Here is a 19,036-nt window from a genome sequence, read left to right on the forward strand (position 1 = left end):
TGGAAGGAAAGTTATGACCAACCTAGACAGCATATTAAAAAGCAGAGACATTGCTTTGCCAACAAAGGTCTGTCTAGTCAAAGCTATGGTTTTTCCAGTAGTCATGTAAGGATGTGAGAGTTGGACTATAAAGAAAGCTGAGTGCTGAAGAATTGATGCTTTTGAACTGTGGTGTTGGAGAAGACTCTTGAGAGTCCTTTGGACTGCAAGGTAATCCAACCAGTCCATCCTAAAGGAAATCAGTCCTGAATATTCTTTGGAAGGATGATGCTGAAGCTGAAACTGCAATACTTTGGCCACTTAATGGGGAGAACTGACTCATTGGAAAGGACCCTGATGCTGGGAAAAATTGAAGGTGGGAGGAGAAGGGGATGACAGAGGATGAGATGGTTGGATGACATTACCGACAGATGGACATGAGTTTGAGTAAGCTCTGGGAGTTTGTGATGGATGGGGAAGCCTGGCATGTTTCAGTCCATGGGGTCACAAAGAGTTCGACATGACTGAGCTACTGAACTGAACTGAAGTGTTGATAATACTATATTAAAGATGAAATTAGATTTCTTCAATGTCATGTTATATAGTATATTGGACATATCATGACATTTCTTAAAAATGTCATGTTATGTTGTTTATAAGAATAGAGGTTTAAACTGAAATAGTTCTTGTTAATTTGGGACTCTATTCGCTGGATGGCATCACTGACTCGCTGGATGGCATCATTGACTCAATGGACGTGAGTCTGAGTAAACTCTGGGAGTTGGTGATGGACAGGGAGGCCTGGCGTGCTGCGATTCATGGGGTTGCAAAGAGTCGGACACTACTGAGCAACTGAACTGAACTGATATATACTTGCTGGTTATATATTTTGTCATATTAACTTCACAAATCATTAAAATGTAGGGTTTGTAATTTCCAATAAAGATTGGCAACTGTTCTAAATGTCATATTCATATTTATTGCCTTCCTGCAGTCTCTCTCAAATGGATATGCTCTTGTGTGTGTGTGTTATTTGCTCAGTCATGTCCGACTCTTTGTGACCCCATGGACTGTAGTCCGCCAATTTCCTCTGAACGTGGGATTCTCCAGGCATGAATACTAGAGTGGGTTCCTTTTTCCTTCTCCAGGGGATCTCCCAAAGTAGGGATTGAACCCTGGTCTCCTGCATTGCAGGCAGATTCTTTACTATCTGAACCACCAGGTAAGTCATGGTTGTGCTGTTGGTAAAATGCAAATCCAGCAGATGTCCACAATTTCTGTATCTTTGTTGGGCAGTTTTTGCCTGAAAAGTATTCCTATCCTTGAGTTTTATTCAGTCTTTATTTTATTTTTAAAAAATCTTTATTTATTTATCTGTGCCAAGTCTTAGTTGCAGTATGTGGGATCTAGTTCCCTGACCAGGGATTGCGCTCAGCGCACCTGCATTGGGAGTGTGGAGTCTTAGCCAGTGAACCACCAGGGAAGTCCCGATTCAGTCTTTAGAAAGACATGAGAGACCATTTCCTCTAACGGGGCTTCCCTAGTACCCTTACGTAGAATTAAATACTGTATTTCCTGGTCTACTTGTAAATATTATGCTAATGCTCCATCTATCACATTCTGTTACAAAATATTTGTTATAGATCGGCTTCCTCTTTTAAACCTGAGTTCCTTGAGGACACAAAACATGTCTCATTTATCTTTATATGCTGGTACTTAAAAGAAACCTTGGACATGATAGATACCCAGTGACCATTATTTAATTGCATTATGTTGGTCATTTGGATGGTTCTGCCTAAAATGTTAAAAAGTATTATTTGTATTTACTAAATTTGATAGGCATTCACTTTTTTTTTTCTCATAATGGAAGACTGATACAGTACCATGTTCAGAATCAAAATATATCGTCTAAAAAGATCTGTTGTTATTTAAAATATCAATAAGAAAGCTGTGACCTGCCAGTGTTTTGGTATAAATATAAGAGATTTGGGGTTTTATGGATAGGTATATTTGTTAGGTTCATGACATTGTATAGGAGACAGGGATCAAGACCATCCCCATGGGAAAAAAATGCAAAAAAAGCAAAATGGCTGTCTGGGGAGGCCTTACAGATAGCTGTGAAAAGAAGCGAAAAGCAAAGAAAAGGAAAGATATGAGCATCTGAATTCAGAGTTCCAAAGAATAGCAAGAAGAGATAAGAAAGCCTTCCTCAACAACCAGTGCAAAGAAATAGAGGAAAACAACAGAATGGGAAAGACTAGAGATCTCTTCAAGAAAATTAGATATACCAAGGGAACATTTCATGCAAAGATAGGCTTGATAAAGGACAGAAATGGTATGGACCTAACAGAAGCAGAAGATATTAAGAGGTGACAAGAATACACAGAAGAACTGTACAAAAAAGATCTTCACAACCCAGATATTCACGATGGTGTGATCACTCACCTAGAGCCAGACATCCTGGAATGTGAAGTCAAGTGGGCCTTAGGAAGCATCACTACGAACAAAGCTAGTGGAGGTGATGGAATTCCAGTTGAGGTATTTCAAATCCTGAAAGATGATGCTGTGAAAGTGCTGCACTCAATATGCCAGCAAATTTGGAATACTCAGCAGTAGCCACAGGACTGGAAAAGGTCAGTTTTCATTCCAATCCCAAAGAAAGGCAATGCCAAAGAATGCTCAAACTACCGCACAATTGCACTCATCTCACACACTAGTAAAGTAATGCTCAAAATTCTCCAAGCCATGCTTCAGCAGTATGTGAACTGTGAACTTCCTGATGTTCAAGCTGGTTTTAGAAAAGGCAGAGGAACCAGAGATCAAATTTCCAACATCTGCTGGATCGTCGAAAAAGCCAGAGAATTCCAGAAAAACATCTATTTCTGCTTTATTGACAATGCCAAAGCCTTTGACTGTGTGGATCGCAATAAACTGTGGAAAATTCTGAAAGAGATGGGCATACCAGACCACTGGACCTGTCTCTTGAGAAACCTATATGCAGGTCAGGAAGCAACAGTTAGAACTGGACATGGAACAACAGACTGGTTCCAAATAGGAAAAGGAGTATGTCAAGGCTGTATATTGTCACCCTGCTTATTTAACTTATATGCAGAGTACATCATGAGAAACGCTGGACTGGAAGAAGCACAAGCTGGAATCAAGATTGCCGGGAGAAATCTTAATAACCTCAGATATGCAGATGACACCACCCTTATGGCAGAAAGTGAAGAGGACCTAAAAAGCCTCTTGATGAAAGTGAAAGAGGAGAGTGAAAAAGTTGGCTTAAAGCTCAACATTCAGAAAACAAAGATCATGGCATCCGGTCCCATCACTTCATGGGAAATAGATGGGGAAACAGTGGAAACAGTTTCAGACTATTTTTTTGGGCTCCAAAATCACTGCAGATGGTGACTGCAGCCATGAAATTAAAAGACGCTTACTCCTTGGAAGGAAAGTTATGACCAACCTAGATAGCATATTCAAAAGCAGAGACATTACTTTGCCAACAAAGGTCTGTCTAGTAAAGGCTATGGTATTTCCAGTAGTCACATATGGAAGTGAGAGTTGGACTGTGAAGAAAACTGAGCACTGAAGAATTGATGCTTTTGAACTGTGGTGTTGGAGAAGACTCTTGAGAGTCCCTTGAACTGCAAGGAGATCCAATCAGTCCATCCTAAAAGAGATCAGTGCTGGTTGTTCTTTGGAAGGAATGATGCTAAAAAGCTGAAACTCCAGTACTTTGGCCACCTCATGTGAAGAGTTGACTCATTGGAAAAGACTCTGGTGCTGGGAGGGCTTGGGGGCAGGAGGACAAGGGGACAACAGAGAATTAGATTGCTGGGTGGCATCACTGACTTGATAGATATGAGTTTTAGTGAACTCTGGGAGTTGGTGATGGACAGAGAGGCCTGGCGTGCTGCGATTCATGGGGTCTCAAAGAGTTGGACACGACTGAGCGACTGAACTGAATATTTGTTAAATTAAGTTCTGATATGGTAATCCTCAGTCATACCTTTAAGCATTTTACAAACATGTTTGGAAATGTAGCTTTTGAGCAAAGGAAATAAAGTATTGTATTTATCTGACACCTGAGCTCAAATGGTAAAGAATCTTCCTGCAAAGTTGGAGACCCAGGTTCAATCTTTGGGTTGGGGAGATCCCTTGGAGAAGGGAATGGCTACCCACTCCAGTATTCTTACCTGGAGCTTCCAAAGGACAGGGGAGCCTGGCGTGCTACAGTCTATGAGGTCTCAAAGAGTCAGAAATGACTGAGCAACTTTCATTGAAACTCTTTAGGAAGTTAAAAACATGATTGCAATATTTCTATTTTCTATTGGTTTCGTTGGCTTTTAGGGCATGAAGAAGATTAATTTAACTTGATTAATCAGTGGCTAATTAAAGAGTTCGTGAATTCTCTGGGTTCTTTTCTAGATGTAGTTGATTATGAAATTGAAAGATTATTTAATATTATATTTTAACTTCTTAATTCTTTTTTCTTCCTACCCAGTGTAGTGACTATGACTTGGAATTTGGAACTGAGTGTTTGCATTTGGCTCTAAAATACAGTCATATCAAAGCAAAACTTGTGGAAGGATCCCCTGACCTCTGGAAGGTAAGGAAGTTGGTGCTTAGCTCTGTGTTGATGTGTCATTCCTGAAGATATGCTCTGCAAGTACTGACACTTTCCAGATGCTTTAGAAAATAGAGAAGTCTAAAAACATTTGGCTTCATATCGAAACAGTATTTCCAGGAATAAAAGTATGTGTGTACATATACATTAAAGGTGTTAAGAGTCTCAGTGGGTTTTCTGATCCATCGAATTATGGTATCATTTCTGTTGCTCGGTTGCAAGAAAATTCATGTTGGGATAGTTTACTCAAACAGGTCCCATTTAGCCAGTAAGATTGTTTTGTTCACAATTTTTGTGTATGTTCTTGGTGTGTAATGTTTTTCTGTGTAGCCTTGCTCTCAGCTGGATTGAGGGCACCACTCTGCTTCTCACAGCAACAACATTTCCTCTCAGTCCCTCGGATGGTAGCTCCAACTTAATGTGTTATTGAAACACATACCTGCAGTAGTTTTGACCCAGTAGGCTTGGTGCCTGGAAGAACTCACCACCTCCAAGAGGCATTATGCTCTTTCCCGTGGTCAGGCTTGACTGATTTCATGACAGACTTCTTTCTTTAGGAGGAATCAAGTGGTTGTAGCATTATCATACTGCATGTTCCTGTTGAGGCTGGAGTGCTTTACAGTGTGACTCTCCTGTGTTTCATTGGGTAGAAATGGGGTAAACTGAACAGTGTATTCTGAAATAGAATTGTAGGGTCATATCATAATTTTGAATAAGTACTGCTTCTTTGGAAATATTGGATGAAATCTTTATAAAGCATCCATCTAAATCTGGCTAGTAAACATTCATCCTAATTCTGAGCTAATATGAATCCAAAAGCATATTTCTTCATTGACATAAAAACAAAAAGAAGCCTTATGTGTTAGGTATTTTGTACAATCATGTACAAATGATGGGCCTTTCTACGTGCTAAGATTGTCTCATACTATTTAAATTGTTACAAGATTACAGGATATTGACATGCCTGATTTATTGCCTGGTAGAGAAAATTAATGCAGTATTATTGCTCTTTTAAGAGTTTCCAAATGTCACTAATCCATCAGGTCAATATTTTATTCTTTTTGTTTATTTTTTATCTATATATGACAGATGGTGATAAACATATTCATTGGGAGGATTAGGGTAATTACCAATTAGGTGTTTTGTGAAAGATCCTAACTCACATCACTATGCTATGCTAAGTCACTTCAGTCGTGTCCGACTCTGTGCGACCCCATGGACGGCAGCCCACCAGGCTCCCCCGTCCCTGGGATTCTCCAGACAAGAACACTGGAGTGGGCTGCCATTTCCTTCTCCAGTGCATGAAAGTGAAAGTGAAGTCGCTCAGTTGTGTCTGACTCTTAGCAACCCCATGGACTGCAGCCTACCAGGCTCCTCCATCCATGGGATTTTCCAGGCAAGACTGCTGGAGTGGGGTGCCATTGCCTTCTCTGACTCACATCACTACAGATCTGCTAAACTTAATTTACAGGCTATGTTAAAAATAAATAAATGAAACCTCAAGACATTTATTGCTACTAACATGTCAACACCCTCTGGCCTCTTTGCTTATTTTTTTTTGAGGGGGCTGTGTTATTATCTGTTTCTCATGGGTATTCTGAGCCTTCTTTAAATGTGTGAAGCACCCTCAGGTCTTCAGGTAGAAAGAAAGCTCTTTGAATTTTCCACTTGAACTCCATAGATATACTTCAGTGTCTTTTGCATTAAATCTCAAATTTCACTGCTTCCACCAGCAACACAGAGCACGGTTTTAGTCCTCACACCTTGGAGCTTGCTTCCGTTGTATGTGCGACAAATGTCAGTGCGCTGAGTGGAAGCTGGCCTTCCCAAGTGCTTCTCTTCATTCCCTTGCTGAGTCATTTCACATGTGGTGCTGGGGGTTGAATTGTGTCCCGCTCCCCACTAGAAGTGACTCATTAGAAATGACCCTGATGATGGGGAAGACTGAGGGCCGAAGGAGGAGGGGGTGACAGATCATGAGATGGTTGGATGGCATCACTGATTGAGTGGACCTGAGTTTGAGCAAGCTCTGGGAGTTGGTGATGGACAGGGAAGCCTGGTGTGCTGCAGTCCCTGGGGTTGCAAAGAATTGGACATGACTGAGCAACTGAGCTGATAGCCAATAGGAAAATGTAGACCAAAAAAAAAAAAATTCATATTTTAGGGGAATTTGCTGGCAGTCTTGTGGTTAGGACTCCACACCACTTTCACTGCTGAGGGTGCAGGTTCAATCCCTAATTGAGGAACTAAGATCCTGCAAGCCTTGCAGTGCAGCCAAAAAAAAAAAAAAACAACAACAAAAAAAAACGTTAACTGTCTTTCGTTATATAGTTTCTTTTTGAATATTAGTGTAGTACCCAAGGACCTTTGGGTAGTAATACATAGATTTTATTCTTAAGGCTGATTTCAATGCATAAGCGTTGTTTTGCAAGTATGCTAGAAAAGTCATTTTAGTATTTGAGACCAAATTTTCTTTATTTAAAAAACCCCATTGTTAAGATAGATTTATTTGAAAAAAGAATAAAGCACTTTCACAATTATTCTGTGTAAATTTGGAATGCAGTTATATTCCTCAAAGAAAGCGGGAAGGAATGAAAAATCAGCTATAGTAATTAGGCATCTTTCCGTTAATTACTGTTTTGAGTTTACCTTACATAGCAGACAGTTAAAGGGAATAAAAGCCTTTTTCTCATCCTAATTGCAAATATTGAGTGCTGATTTCAGCTGTCTAGTTAACTTTGGGTTTTCATGGAAACAAATATATTTTATTCACTTCTTCTAAGAGAAGTGTATCTCTAAAACGTTGATTCTGCAGGTTGAGTTTTGCTCACTGTGTTCATTGCTCTATTGCAGCCGTTAGAACAGGACCTATGATGTGGCGGTATTTGAGATATATTTATTACATGAGCGAATGAGATCAATGCAGTCTTTCATTTGGTAAAATGCAGAGTCTGAAGCTTTAAGTGTCTGTTTACTACTTTTTTTTCCCCCCAGATGATACAGCTATATTTTGGATCAGTAACTGTAGTACTGGTTTTTGTTGGCATTGCTTGTTTTAGGGATAATTTAACAATGTCATACTTGATTTTAATAGATTGGTTGACTGCTTGAGGAAAGTTCCATTTGTCATACAAGTCAGCTACTACATTAGTTCTGAGTTGTAAGATATAGATTTTGGGCCAGGGTGGTTTACCTGCCGGGATCTAGGCATAGCAGGGAAACCTGTTTGGGTGGAAGTGCCGTGAACCACTTAGCTGAACAGTTTTTGCACAAGTTTAGTTCGGAGATAATCTGGAGAAAAATTGTCCAAATTATTGATATGGAAAGGTATTAATTATTTCTCAAAGCGGGTTTTGAGACACTGGCATCATAATCATCTGAGCGCTTGAATGATAAGCTCCTAAGACCTTAGAGTACTTACTAATAGATTTTATTATTTACTCTCTTCTTGAGTTCTGTGGTGAAGGAAAAGCAGTTCTACAGTGCAATGCATCTGACATGTTCTGTACCTGAGCTCACTGCGTGTGGTCTGAGAACTATCTGCTGTAGGACCGTGGCAGGTTATATAACAAGGAACAGGTTATAATCGCAAAGAGGCTGTATGTTCTTAAGCAAAGATCACGATTGTTCTGACATTCATGATGGTAGCCTCCAGGCTGTCTGTCAGTCATGCATTAGTAAAAATATTAAAAAGGTGAGCCTTATCTGAGGGTACACAGATAAACTCAATTCAGAAGACCCTCACTGTGAACTGGTCTTTGAGAATCATCTCATTTCAACTGAACATGCAATTTGGTAATTTTCAAATATATTCTTTTCCTTATTTCCTCCCACAAAAAACCCATTAAATAATAATTCTAATACTTGTATGTAAATGCTACCACATTTTCTTTGATATGATGTTTATATTAATAAGACTTTGGTAACAACTGCCACACAACAATTTACTCAAAGATTTAAAAACAGATTTTCAAGCATTTGTAGAAGTAAAATATATTTTTTTCTGAATAAACTGATGTTGTTATAATTTAAAACTTGTCAGTGTTGTGTGTTTATGGTTTCTCCAAAATCAAGAATTTCCTTGGGGGCATTATTTTATTGCTTTAACATTCCTTTCTTCTCTGTTAAATCTAATGAAGTTTATCTGTCCTCTAGGTGACCTACAAACGAGATCTGTATGCAGCTGAATCGATTATTAAGGGTATGTTTGGCTTTGTGACTGTCAGTTCCTGTGTTTCAAAACCGTAAGCCAGTTCAGAATTTCTCATGACATTTTAAAGCCCTGACTTCTCAGAAGTATAAATCTTGTAGACCAGGGAGGTCTGTGATTTGGGTTTTTTGAAAAATAATTACCTTTATTTTATTTCCTGCTTTGAAATATCACTTATTATGACTTATGTTGGGGCTTCCCTGGTAATCAAACAGTAAAGAATCTGCCTGCGATGTGGGAGACCTGGGTTCAGTCCCTGGGTTGGGAAGATCCCCTGGAGAAGGAAATGACAACCCTCCCCAGTATTCTTGCCTGGAGAATTCCATAGACAGAGGAGTCTGGCGGGTGGCAGTCCGTGGGGTCGCAGAGTCGGACATGACTGAGCGACTATCATACATGCTTTATGTTACATTGGTTTAACTTTTATGAAGGAAATATTTTATTAATCTGAAAAAAGTAGGTGACATTGACATTTTAGAAGTGAAAACTGACATTTTGATTTGTAAATGTATTTTGTTTTTATTCAGAAAACTATTTCCTCTCAACACTTGCCAACACGTTACATTAGACAGCATCTTTTGCCTGAAAAAATTTTTTCTGAAAAAGAGAAATTGGTCTGAATGGTCTTTAGTTCCTTTTAGTTTTGACAATGACTTTGATTTTGCTTTGTGATTTTAGGTATTATATATATAATAATCCTTGTCTCATTTTTTTAATCTCTCGTAGCTCAACTGCACAGAAGTGGTTTATTTCATAATCAATAAATATTTATTAAATGTGCTTGACACTGTGCTAGGAATGAAATGATGATGCACGAGATGTGTTCATTCTGTATTTTTGCAGCCTCCACAGTTTCCATCACAATTTCTGAACCTTGGCATTATTGGTATCTTGGGCCGGGTCCTTCTTTGTTCAGGGAACTGTGTTTGGCATCATAGTAGTTGCATGATCTCTACTTAATAGGTGCTGGCGGCACTCTGCCCTCCCTCCCTTCCCCCGATGTGACCATCAGTTGTCTCTGGACAGCACTGTTGTTGCTGCTGTGTATGTGTGTATATGGTCCTAGCCAAAATCAGAGGGGCCCGCCCCCAGGACTGAAGCAAGTGTGGTACTTTACAATCTGTTTGTAATTTACTCCTTCAAAACTAGATTAAGGACAGAATGATGTACTCAGATACTGACTGAGATGTGACCTTGATTGAAGTTGAAAAAAAAAAAAAAAACACTGAGTGGGAATTGTGAATGCAACATTTTTTAAAAAATCTTATTTTATGCAAAGCCTGTTCAGCAATCATCTGGCTTCACATTCAGAAAACTGAAATCTCTTCTCTGTGTGTGACATTCTGTATTTGTATTTTATCTTTATATTTTTTTGTGCTTTGACAGTATTGTGTTTCAAACTATTAATATAATGATTTGGGCATCTGTGTGTATGCAAACAGATGATCTATAGCTATAAATCAAAATGTTGACACATATTTACATATGAGTCAGGCAATGTATAAACATGACTCTGGAGAAGATGCCTAAACCATGATGTAGTTGGTTATGTTCTCAACAGAAGGAAATTAAAAACTTAGTTTGGTTTCTTTGCAAAGTCTTATCTCTAGTACCTAGGTAAAATGGAACTGATCTATTTTGCAAGAAGTTAGTAAATGGTTCAGTGAGGATTCTACACATTTCAATACTTTGCCTATATATTATTAATGTCAAGAGTAGGCTTTATCATGTAAAAGCCTACATTTTAAGTATAATCACAGGGGCTTTAGTTTTGGAAATTGTTTGCAGAGAGAAATTGTTTTATTTAGTTAACATGTTCTAGTATTCTACTTTTCCACCTTACTTGTCTCCTGAGAAACCTGTATGCGGTCATAAAGCAACAGTTAGAACCAGACATGGAATGATGGACTGGTTCAGAATTCGGAAGGGAGTACGTTAAGGCTATATATTATCACCCTGCTTATTTAACTTATATTTAGAGTACACCATGCAAAATGCCAGGCTGGATGAATCACAAGCAGGAATCAAGATTGCAGGGAGAAATATCCATAATGTCAGATATGCAGATAATACCACCTTAATGGTAGAAGTGAGGAAGAACTAAAGAGCCTCTTGATGAGGGTGAAAGAGGAGAGTGAAAAAGCTGACTTAAAACTCAACATTCAAAAACTAAGATCATGGCATCTGGCCCCATCAGTTCAGTTCAGTTCAGTTCAGTTGCTCGGTCATGTCCGACTCTTTGCGATCTCATGAACCACAGCACGCCAGGCCTCCCTGTCTGTCACCAGCTTCCGGAGTCCACCCAAACCCATGTCCATTGAGTTGGTGATGCCATCCAACCATCTCATCCTCTGTCGTCCCCTTCTCCTCCTGCCCTCAATCTTTCCCAGCATCAGGGTCTTTTCAAATAAGTCAGCTCTTTGCATCAGGTGGCCAATACTTCATGCAAATAGAAGGGGGAAAAGTGGAAGCACTGACAGATTTTATTTTCTTGGGCTCCAAAATCACTGAAGATAGTGACTGCAGCCATGAAATTAAAAGACACTTACTTCTTGGAAGGAAAGCTATGACAAACCTAGACAGCATATTCAAAAACAGAGACATCACCTTACTGACAAAGATCTGTCTAGTCAAAGCTATGGTTTTTCCAGTAGCCATGTATCAATGTGAAAGTTTGACCATAAAGAAAGCTGAGCACCAAAGAATTGATGATTTTGAATTGTGGTGTTGAAGAAGACTCTTGAGAGTCCCTTGGACAGCAAGGGGATCACACTAGCCTATCCTAAAGGAAATCAACCCTGAATATTCATTGGAAGGACTGATGCTGAAGCTTCAATACTTTGGCCACCTGATGCAAAGAGCCGATTCATTGGAAAAGACCCTAATCTTGGGAAAAATTGAGGGTAGGAGAAGGGGATGACAGAGGATGAGATGGTTGGATGGCATCATTGACTCAATGGACATGAGTTTGAGCAAACTCAGGGAGATAGTGAAGGACAGGGAAGCCTGGCATGCTGCAGTCCATGGAGCCACAAAGAGTCAGACCCGACTTAACAATTGAATGACAATGCTCAGAGAAATTAATCTGTCTGTATGTAAACAGATAATTTAGAGATTTACTGAAATCTTCAAATTGTGATTTATAGCAAGTCTCAGAATCTGACTTATTTTATGTTATTAGAGAAGTTTTTTTTTTAAGCTTAATTTATTTTACCATCAGTGTATTTATATGGATTTCCATTTATAGTGAACTGTTCAATAATAAGAAACATATATAAGTAGTACTCTCACATTTCTTTTACAGTCTTTGACAACATAGCATTGAAAAATGTATAGTGAATCACAAATTTACTTTTATTCAAAGCAAAGCATTTTTGATACTCCTTCTGAGGTATAGAATTGGATTTGGTCATTGTTCTTTAATTTTAACTCTCTTAGGGTTCTATTGTGTGTGAAATTTAAAATATAAACTTTCCTAGGGATTAATGTGGTTAATAGGTAGATTGACTGATAAGTTTCTAAACAGCCATTTAAAGAGATATTGTACTTTTGTCACACAAGCTGGCTGAGCCCACCCAAACCTGCTCTACCTGCTCAGACCTACTCAGACTATTAAAGTGATTACAGCAGTAACATACTTTATCTACATTTGCATATATCAGTCAAATAGTCCCAAACCTAAATTTGATTGAATAGACTGACCATATCATGGTAAAAGTTTCAATATGCTAAAATTTTCTAGGATGGAAAGCCCCAGTGGCACCCCACTCCAGTACTCTTGCCTGGAAAATCCCATGGATGGAGGAGCCTGGTGGGCTGCAGTCCATGGGGTCGTGAAGAGTCGGACACGACTCAGCAACTTCCCTTTCACTTTTCACTTTGATGCATTGGAGAAGGAAATGGCAACCCACTCCAGTGTTCTTGCCTAGAGAATCCTGGGGACGGGGGAGCCTGGTGGGCTGCCATCTATGGGGTCGCACAGAGTCGGACACGACTGAAGTGACTTAGCAGCAAGGGATTTCTAACTAAAATATTGCATTTATTTTCTACCATCATCCTTGATCTCATCTTTTAATATTTTTTAATTTTGTGGCTGGAGTATTTTAAAAATAATTGTGTTTTGTTCTCTCCTGATTATGATTATATAAACCCAAATAAGCTAGTGCTATAAAGAGGCCTTATGGTGTTTTATATAAAAGTGGAAAGAATAGGTAAAATTGATAATCATTTAATTTTTAATGGACTTTAGTTAATATTACTTTAAATAGTAATATTCATATTTTTATGAACATTAATATTAATATCTATAAAATTCACATCTTTTCCAAGTTATATAATGCTTTCAATTTGCTAAGCACTGTATTTGAAAGGAACTTGATTTTTTGGAATTACAGTATCTCCTTTTCATTCAGAAATTTAGACTTTATTCTGAAAATAGATTTTTATTTTTAATATCATTGATCCAGGTGATTTCTTTCAATGTCAAGTATTTATGCACAATCAGCTACAAATCCCCATATGCCTGCTTTTTTATGTTTCATACAGTTTTTTAAAGAAATCATACAAGCTGGCAAGAAATTGAACTCTTTTGTACTTAGAACATCCACTGGATCATGGAAAAAGCAAGAGAGTTCCAGAAAAACATCTATTTCTGCTTTATTGACAATGCCAAAGCCTTTGACTGTGTGGATCACAAGAAACTGTGGAAAATTCTGAAAGAGATGGGAATATCAGACCACCTGATCTGCCTCTTGAGAAATCTGTATGCAGGTCAGGAAGCAACAGTTAGAACTGGACATGGAACAACAGACTGGTTCCAAATAGGAAAAGGAGTACGTCAAGGCTGTATATTGTCACCCTGCTTATTTAACTTATATGCAGAGTACATCATGAGAAACGCTGGGCTGGAAGAAGCACAAACTAGAATCAAGATTGCTGGGAGAAATATCAATAACCTCATATATGCAGATAACATCACCCTTATGGCAGAAAGTGAAGAGGACCTAAAAAGCCTCTTGATGAAAGTGAAAGAGGAGAGTGAAAAAGTTGGCTTAAAGCTCAACATTCAGAAAACGAAGATCATGGCATCCGGTCCCATCAAAATTCGTGGGAAATAGATGGGGAAACAGTGGAAACAGTGTCAGACTTTATTTTTTTGGGCTCCCAAATCACTGCAGATGGTGACTGCAGCCATGAAATTAAAAGACGCTTACTCCTTGGAAGGAAAGTTATGACCAACCTAGATAGCATATTCAAAAGCAGAGACATTACTTTGCTAACAGTGGTCCGTCTAGTCAAGGCTCTGGTTTTTCCTGTGGTCATGTATGGATGTGAGATTTGGACTGTGAAGGAGGCTGAGCGTCGAAGAATTGATGCTTTTGAACTGTGGTGTTGGAGAAGACTCTTGAGAGTCCCTTGGACTGCAAGGAGATCCAACCAGTCCATTCTGAAGGAGATCAGCCCTGGGATTTCTTTGGAAGGAATGATGCTAAAGCTGAAATTCCAATCCTTTGGCCACCTCATGCGCAGAGTTGACTCATTGGAAAAGAGTCTGATGCTGGGAGGGACTGGGGGCAAGAGGAGAAAGGGACGACAGAGAATGAGAAGGCTGGATGGCATCACTGCCTCGATGGACGTGAGTCTGAGTGAACTCTGGGATTTGGTGATGGACAGGGAAGCTTGGCGTGCTGCGATTCATGGGGTCGCAAAGAGTCGGACATGACTGAGCGACTGAACTGAACTGATTGAAAGTAGCTAAATATACTTTTAAGTTGGCTCTGGTGCTGAAAGATATAGAATCAAATTACATGTGAATAAAACTGATTCAGTGTTACTGAGCTTAGGAAAACGCATAGTGTCATATGTGTGCTTTATATGGAGAAACTAATGTTTTTGTTTTTAAGTGATTCTTTATTATTTTCATTTAAAATAATGACATTTCAAGTACATAGTTACTTTCAAGTCTTTTCAAGCAGATTGCAAAGTACTTCAGTTTTGTACATCTGTGGTACATCCTCATCAGGTTTTTCTCACTAAATAGTCAGTGATGATGCCATTTTATTATTAACCATGCTTTTTGGATAATGCAAAATGACAACTAAGATTTACATGGAAAGTGTAATTTTTGATGTGTCTGGCTTTTGACAATGGTATTTAAATTTCCAAATTTTCACATTAATACCATAACTACTTTGTAAATAATTCACTGTTTGTTCCTTACTGTCTTGAATAGTACTGACTGTATCTTACATGAATCTGTAAGGGCATTGGCGTCAAGCTTTAATTAGCAAGAACAAGAAGTCTGCAGTATGATTTAATAGCAGTTTGTTTTCCTTTGAATTTACTGGAAAAAATGTAAGTTGGAAAATTAATATTTGGGTGGAGATTAGAGAAAGTGAAGTTTGCTTTTTTGTTTAACTTTATAATTTCCTTAATTTGTTATTCAGTTCAGTTCAGTCACTCAGTCATGTCTGACTCTTTGCAACCCCATGAATTGCAGCACGCCAGGCCTCCTTGTCCATCACCAACTCCTGGAGTTTACTCAAACTCATGTCCAGCGAGTCGGTGATGCCATCCAACCATCTCATCCTCTGTCGTCCCCTTCTCCTCCTGCCCCCAATCCCTCCCAGCATCAGAGTCTTTTCCAATGAGTTAACTCTTCGCATGAGGTGGCCAAAGTACTGGAGTTTCAGCTTTAGCATCATTCCTTCCAAAGAACACCCAGGACTGATCTTCTGAATGGACTGGTTGGATCTCCTTGCAGTCCAAGGGACTCTCAAGAGTCTTCTCCAACACCATAGTTCAAATGCATCAATTCCTAGGTGTTCAGCTTTCTTCACAGTCAAGCTCTGGCTTATTCAAGCATAAGCAAGTAAATCTGGCATATTCAAAATCTAAGGTCACAATGAGGTATTAAGTGACTAGCTAAATAAGACTTGATAACAGACAAAAGCCAGGCAGTTATGCTTAACTCTGATGTAGGTAGGAAAAAAAGTAATAAAAAATGAAAACATGATATTTGTGTTTTAATTAACAATACAATGCATTTTATATATATCCTGATGAGTCACTAGCCTTAGAAAATTGCATTTCCTTTAGATTTACTTCTCTTAATTAAGAAAGAATATATACTTTGAAAAGTATTGCATCATTTACTTGGAAAAAAGTAATATCCTTGCATGTGAAAATGTGCAAGAGATAAGATGTCACACGTCTGCTCTTTATTTTTAGAAGCAAGGTAGGAAACTTCATTTGAATTCAGTGACTCATTTAAAAATGTGGTTAAGATCTGATATAAAATGTCTTTTAAAAAATCTGCCTACATACTATTGTTCTCCAGGTAAAACATACACAGTTGACAAGAAAGCTGACTTTGAGGAGCCCATTTCAACCTTTCAGCGTGGGTCTCTGTGTTTTCCTTCGCCAGTCCGTATTTACTGTCCCTGTTGTCCACTTGTCCTGTAGTCATGACTTGGTGACTGCTTCTCCTTGCTGCCTGCCTCCTCCCTTAACTGTTGTAAACACTTCCTCTAGCAAGGTGTTCAGAGGAACCTCCGGCATCAGTGTACAGGTGGAACTGACATGGCTGTTTCACTGCTTGGCAACGGTGATTCTGTTTAGGACTCCTTTAAAGTTTTTCATATAAGACCAAAAATAGCCTCTGAGATTGGTTTTTGGTTCAGTGGACTGAACAGGAGAATAGAAAATGACTGCCCTCACTTTGAATGGATTAGGGCTTGACATCTTTTGGAGATGACTCTCTTTGGGTTTGATTTAGTTCTTTCTTTCTTACACTAAAATTTTGACTGAAGAGGTCAATGTATTGGATAAAGCCTGATGGAAATCATCATGTTAGATGTTTCTAAGAAAATTGAAGACTGACTTCTGGATCTTTTGTCTACTTGCTTATACAACTAATTTAGTATTCTCTCTTCACCACTGTGTTTGAAGTTTTTTTGTAAAATACAAACACCATTCTGACCACTTATGAGTGCCTATTCATGATTAATTAGTGGAAACATATGTCTAGGTATTCCTTACTCTTTATGAATGTGTCAGTGGGTTTTTCATACAGTAAACAGGATTGGTGGCTCAGTGGTAAAGAATCTGCCTGCCAATGCAAGAGATGCAGTTTTGATCCCTGGGTCAGGAAGATTTCCTGGAGAAGGAAGTGACAACCCACTCCAATATTCTTGCGTGGGAAATCCCATGGATAGAGGAGCCTGGCCGGCTACATTCAGTGGGGCCGCAAAAAGAGTTGGACACGACTCAGAGACTGAACAACAATAACAGTAGTGCAGGAAGCTGTGTATATTAAAGATTTTATGTATTACTGTTTTATGAATTTGAATGAAGTCTCCAAATTGCACTTGTTTTCTAACCCTTCAAGGAACACCTGATACTTTATATATACCAAGAGTTCTAGTGCTCAAGAACAGTTAGAAGAATATTTAGAAGATGAGTACATTAACAAGCAGAGACCTTACTTTGCCAACAAAGGTCCGTCTAGTCAAGGCTATGGTTTTTCCAGTGGTCATGTATGGATGTGAGAGTTGGACTGTGAAGAAAGCTGAGCGCCGAAGAATTGATGCTTTTGAAGTGTGGTGTTGGAGAAGACTCTTGAGAGTCCGTTGGACTGCAAGGAGATCCAACCAGTCCATCCTAAAGGAGATCAGTCATGGGTGTTCATTGGAAGGTCTGATGCTGAAGCTGAAACTCCAATCCTTTGGCCACCTCATGTAAAGAGTTGACTCATTGGAAAAAACCCTGATGCTGGGAGGGATTGGGGGCAGGAGGAGAAGGGGATGACAGAGGATGAGATGGCTGGATGGCATCACCAGCTTGATGGACATGAGTTTGGGTAAACTCTGGGAGTTGGTGATGGACAGGGAGGCCTGGTGTGCTGCAATTCATGGGGTCGCAAAGAGTCGGACACGACTGAGTGACTGAACTGAACTGATACTACAGATTAGATCTTGGCCAGCTTTGTAAGCTTTGAGATTCATATTTTATGCCTCCTATATAGGAATTTAGTTAGAAAAGACATTGTGTATGAATACATTTTGTTAAAACTATATATCCTAACCAAAGGGGGCTAATTGTAGTTTTCAAAGCACATTAAATTAGTGGATTGAAAGCTTTGAAGATATTCCTCTGTACTTACAACTTGATTGAAACTTGAGAGAATTTCAAAAGAGTTTGACAAATGAAGCTGTGAAACATTGAAAAATTGGGCAAAATACATTTGCCCAATTGCCCCAAAATTGGTAAAAATACATTTATCAATTGGAATTGGGTAAATTCCAGATACCATGCTAGGAGTCCTTTGATGCACCCCCAGGGTGGAGGGTTGCTGCTGCTGCTGCTGCTGCTAAGTCGCTTCAGTTGTGTCCGACTCTGTGTGACCCCATAGGTGGCAGCCCACCAGGCTTCCCCGTCCTTGGGATTCTCCAGGCAAGAATACTGGAGTGGGTTGCCATTTCCTTCTCCAATGCGTGAAAGTGAAAAGGGAAAGTGAAGTTGCTCAGTCGTGTCCTACTCTTAGCGACCCCATGGACTGCAGCCCACCAGGCTCCTCTGTCCATGGGATTTTCCAGGCAAGAGTACTGGAGTGGGGTGCCATCGCCTTCTCCGGGGTGGAGGGTTGGAAATGTGTTAATGTTCTTCTCTGCTACTATCAACTCCTGGGAAAGCAAAGAGATAAACAGAGGCAGAGGAGGATCCTTTGCTGGACAGACCTTTATGTCTTTTTTCACTGCTTCCTCTTGGAATTAATGATATGTAGCTGTAGCATTGTAGGGTTCTGCACAAAGACAGCTGACCTTCTGAGCTGTTGTCTCTATATTATATCATTATGTGAAGTGAAAGTGAAGTGAATGTGAAAGTTGCTCAATTGTGTCCGAGTCTTTGTGACCCTATGGACTGTAGCCCTCCAGGCTCCTCTGTCCTTGGGATTCTCCAGGCAAGAATCCTGGAGTGGGTAGCCATTCCCTTCTACAGGGGATCTTCTTGACCCAGGGGTTGAACCCAGGTCTTCTGCGTTGAAGTCAAATTCTTTACCGTCTGAGCCACCAGGGAAGCCCTTATATCATTATGGGCTTTGATTAATGCTTACTTGGATTTGGTATTGACACTATTGTCTTCTCTACTACATGTGACCTAGTGACCCAGCTGAGATTTTTATATTACTTTCTAAGTCTCTAAGCATCTGATTTGGG

At 39.3% G+C, this 19,036-nt stretch overlaps 1 protein-coding gene across 6 annotated transcripts in view; it reads left to right on the forward strand.

Annotated features, from left to right (window-relative positions):
- The window catches only part of ISPD (isoprenoid synthase domain containing), a 373,438-nt gene that overhangs the window by 104,229 nt on the left and 250,173 nt on the right, over window positions 1-19,036 (forward strand). For all 6 annotated transcript variants that reach the window (XM_027540014.1, XM_027540018.1, XM_027540013.1 and 3 more), the window contains exons 4-5: window positions 4,487-4,591; window positions 8,765-8,810. In XM_027540014.1, the coding sequence (XP_027395815.1) occupies window positions 4,487-4,591; window positions 8,765-8,810 (151 nt within the window). The remainder of the gene's footprint in view (window positions 1-4,486; window positions 4,592-8,764; window positions 8,811-19,036) is intronic.

Source organism: Bos indicus x Bos taurus, chromosome 4 (assembly GCF_003369695.1).
Source record: "Bos indicus x Bos taurus breed Angus x Brahman F1 hybrid chromosome 4, Bos_hybrid_MaternalHap_v2.0, whole genome shotgun sequence".
NCBI lineage: Eukaryota > Metazoa > Chordata > Mammalia > Artiodactyla > Bovidae > Bos > Bos indicus x Bos taurus.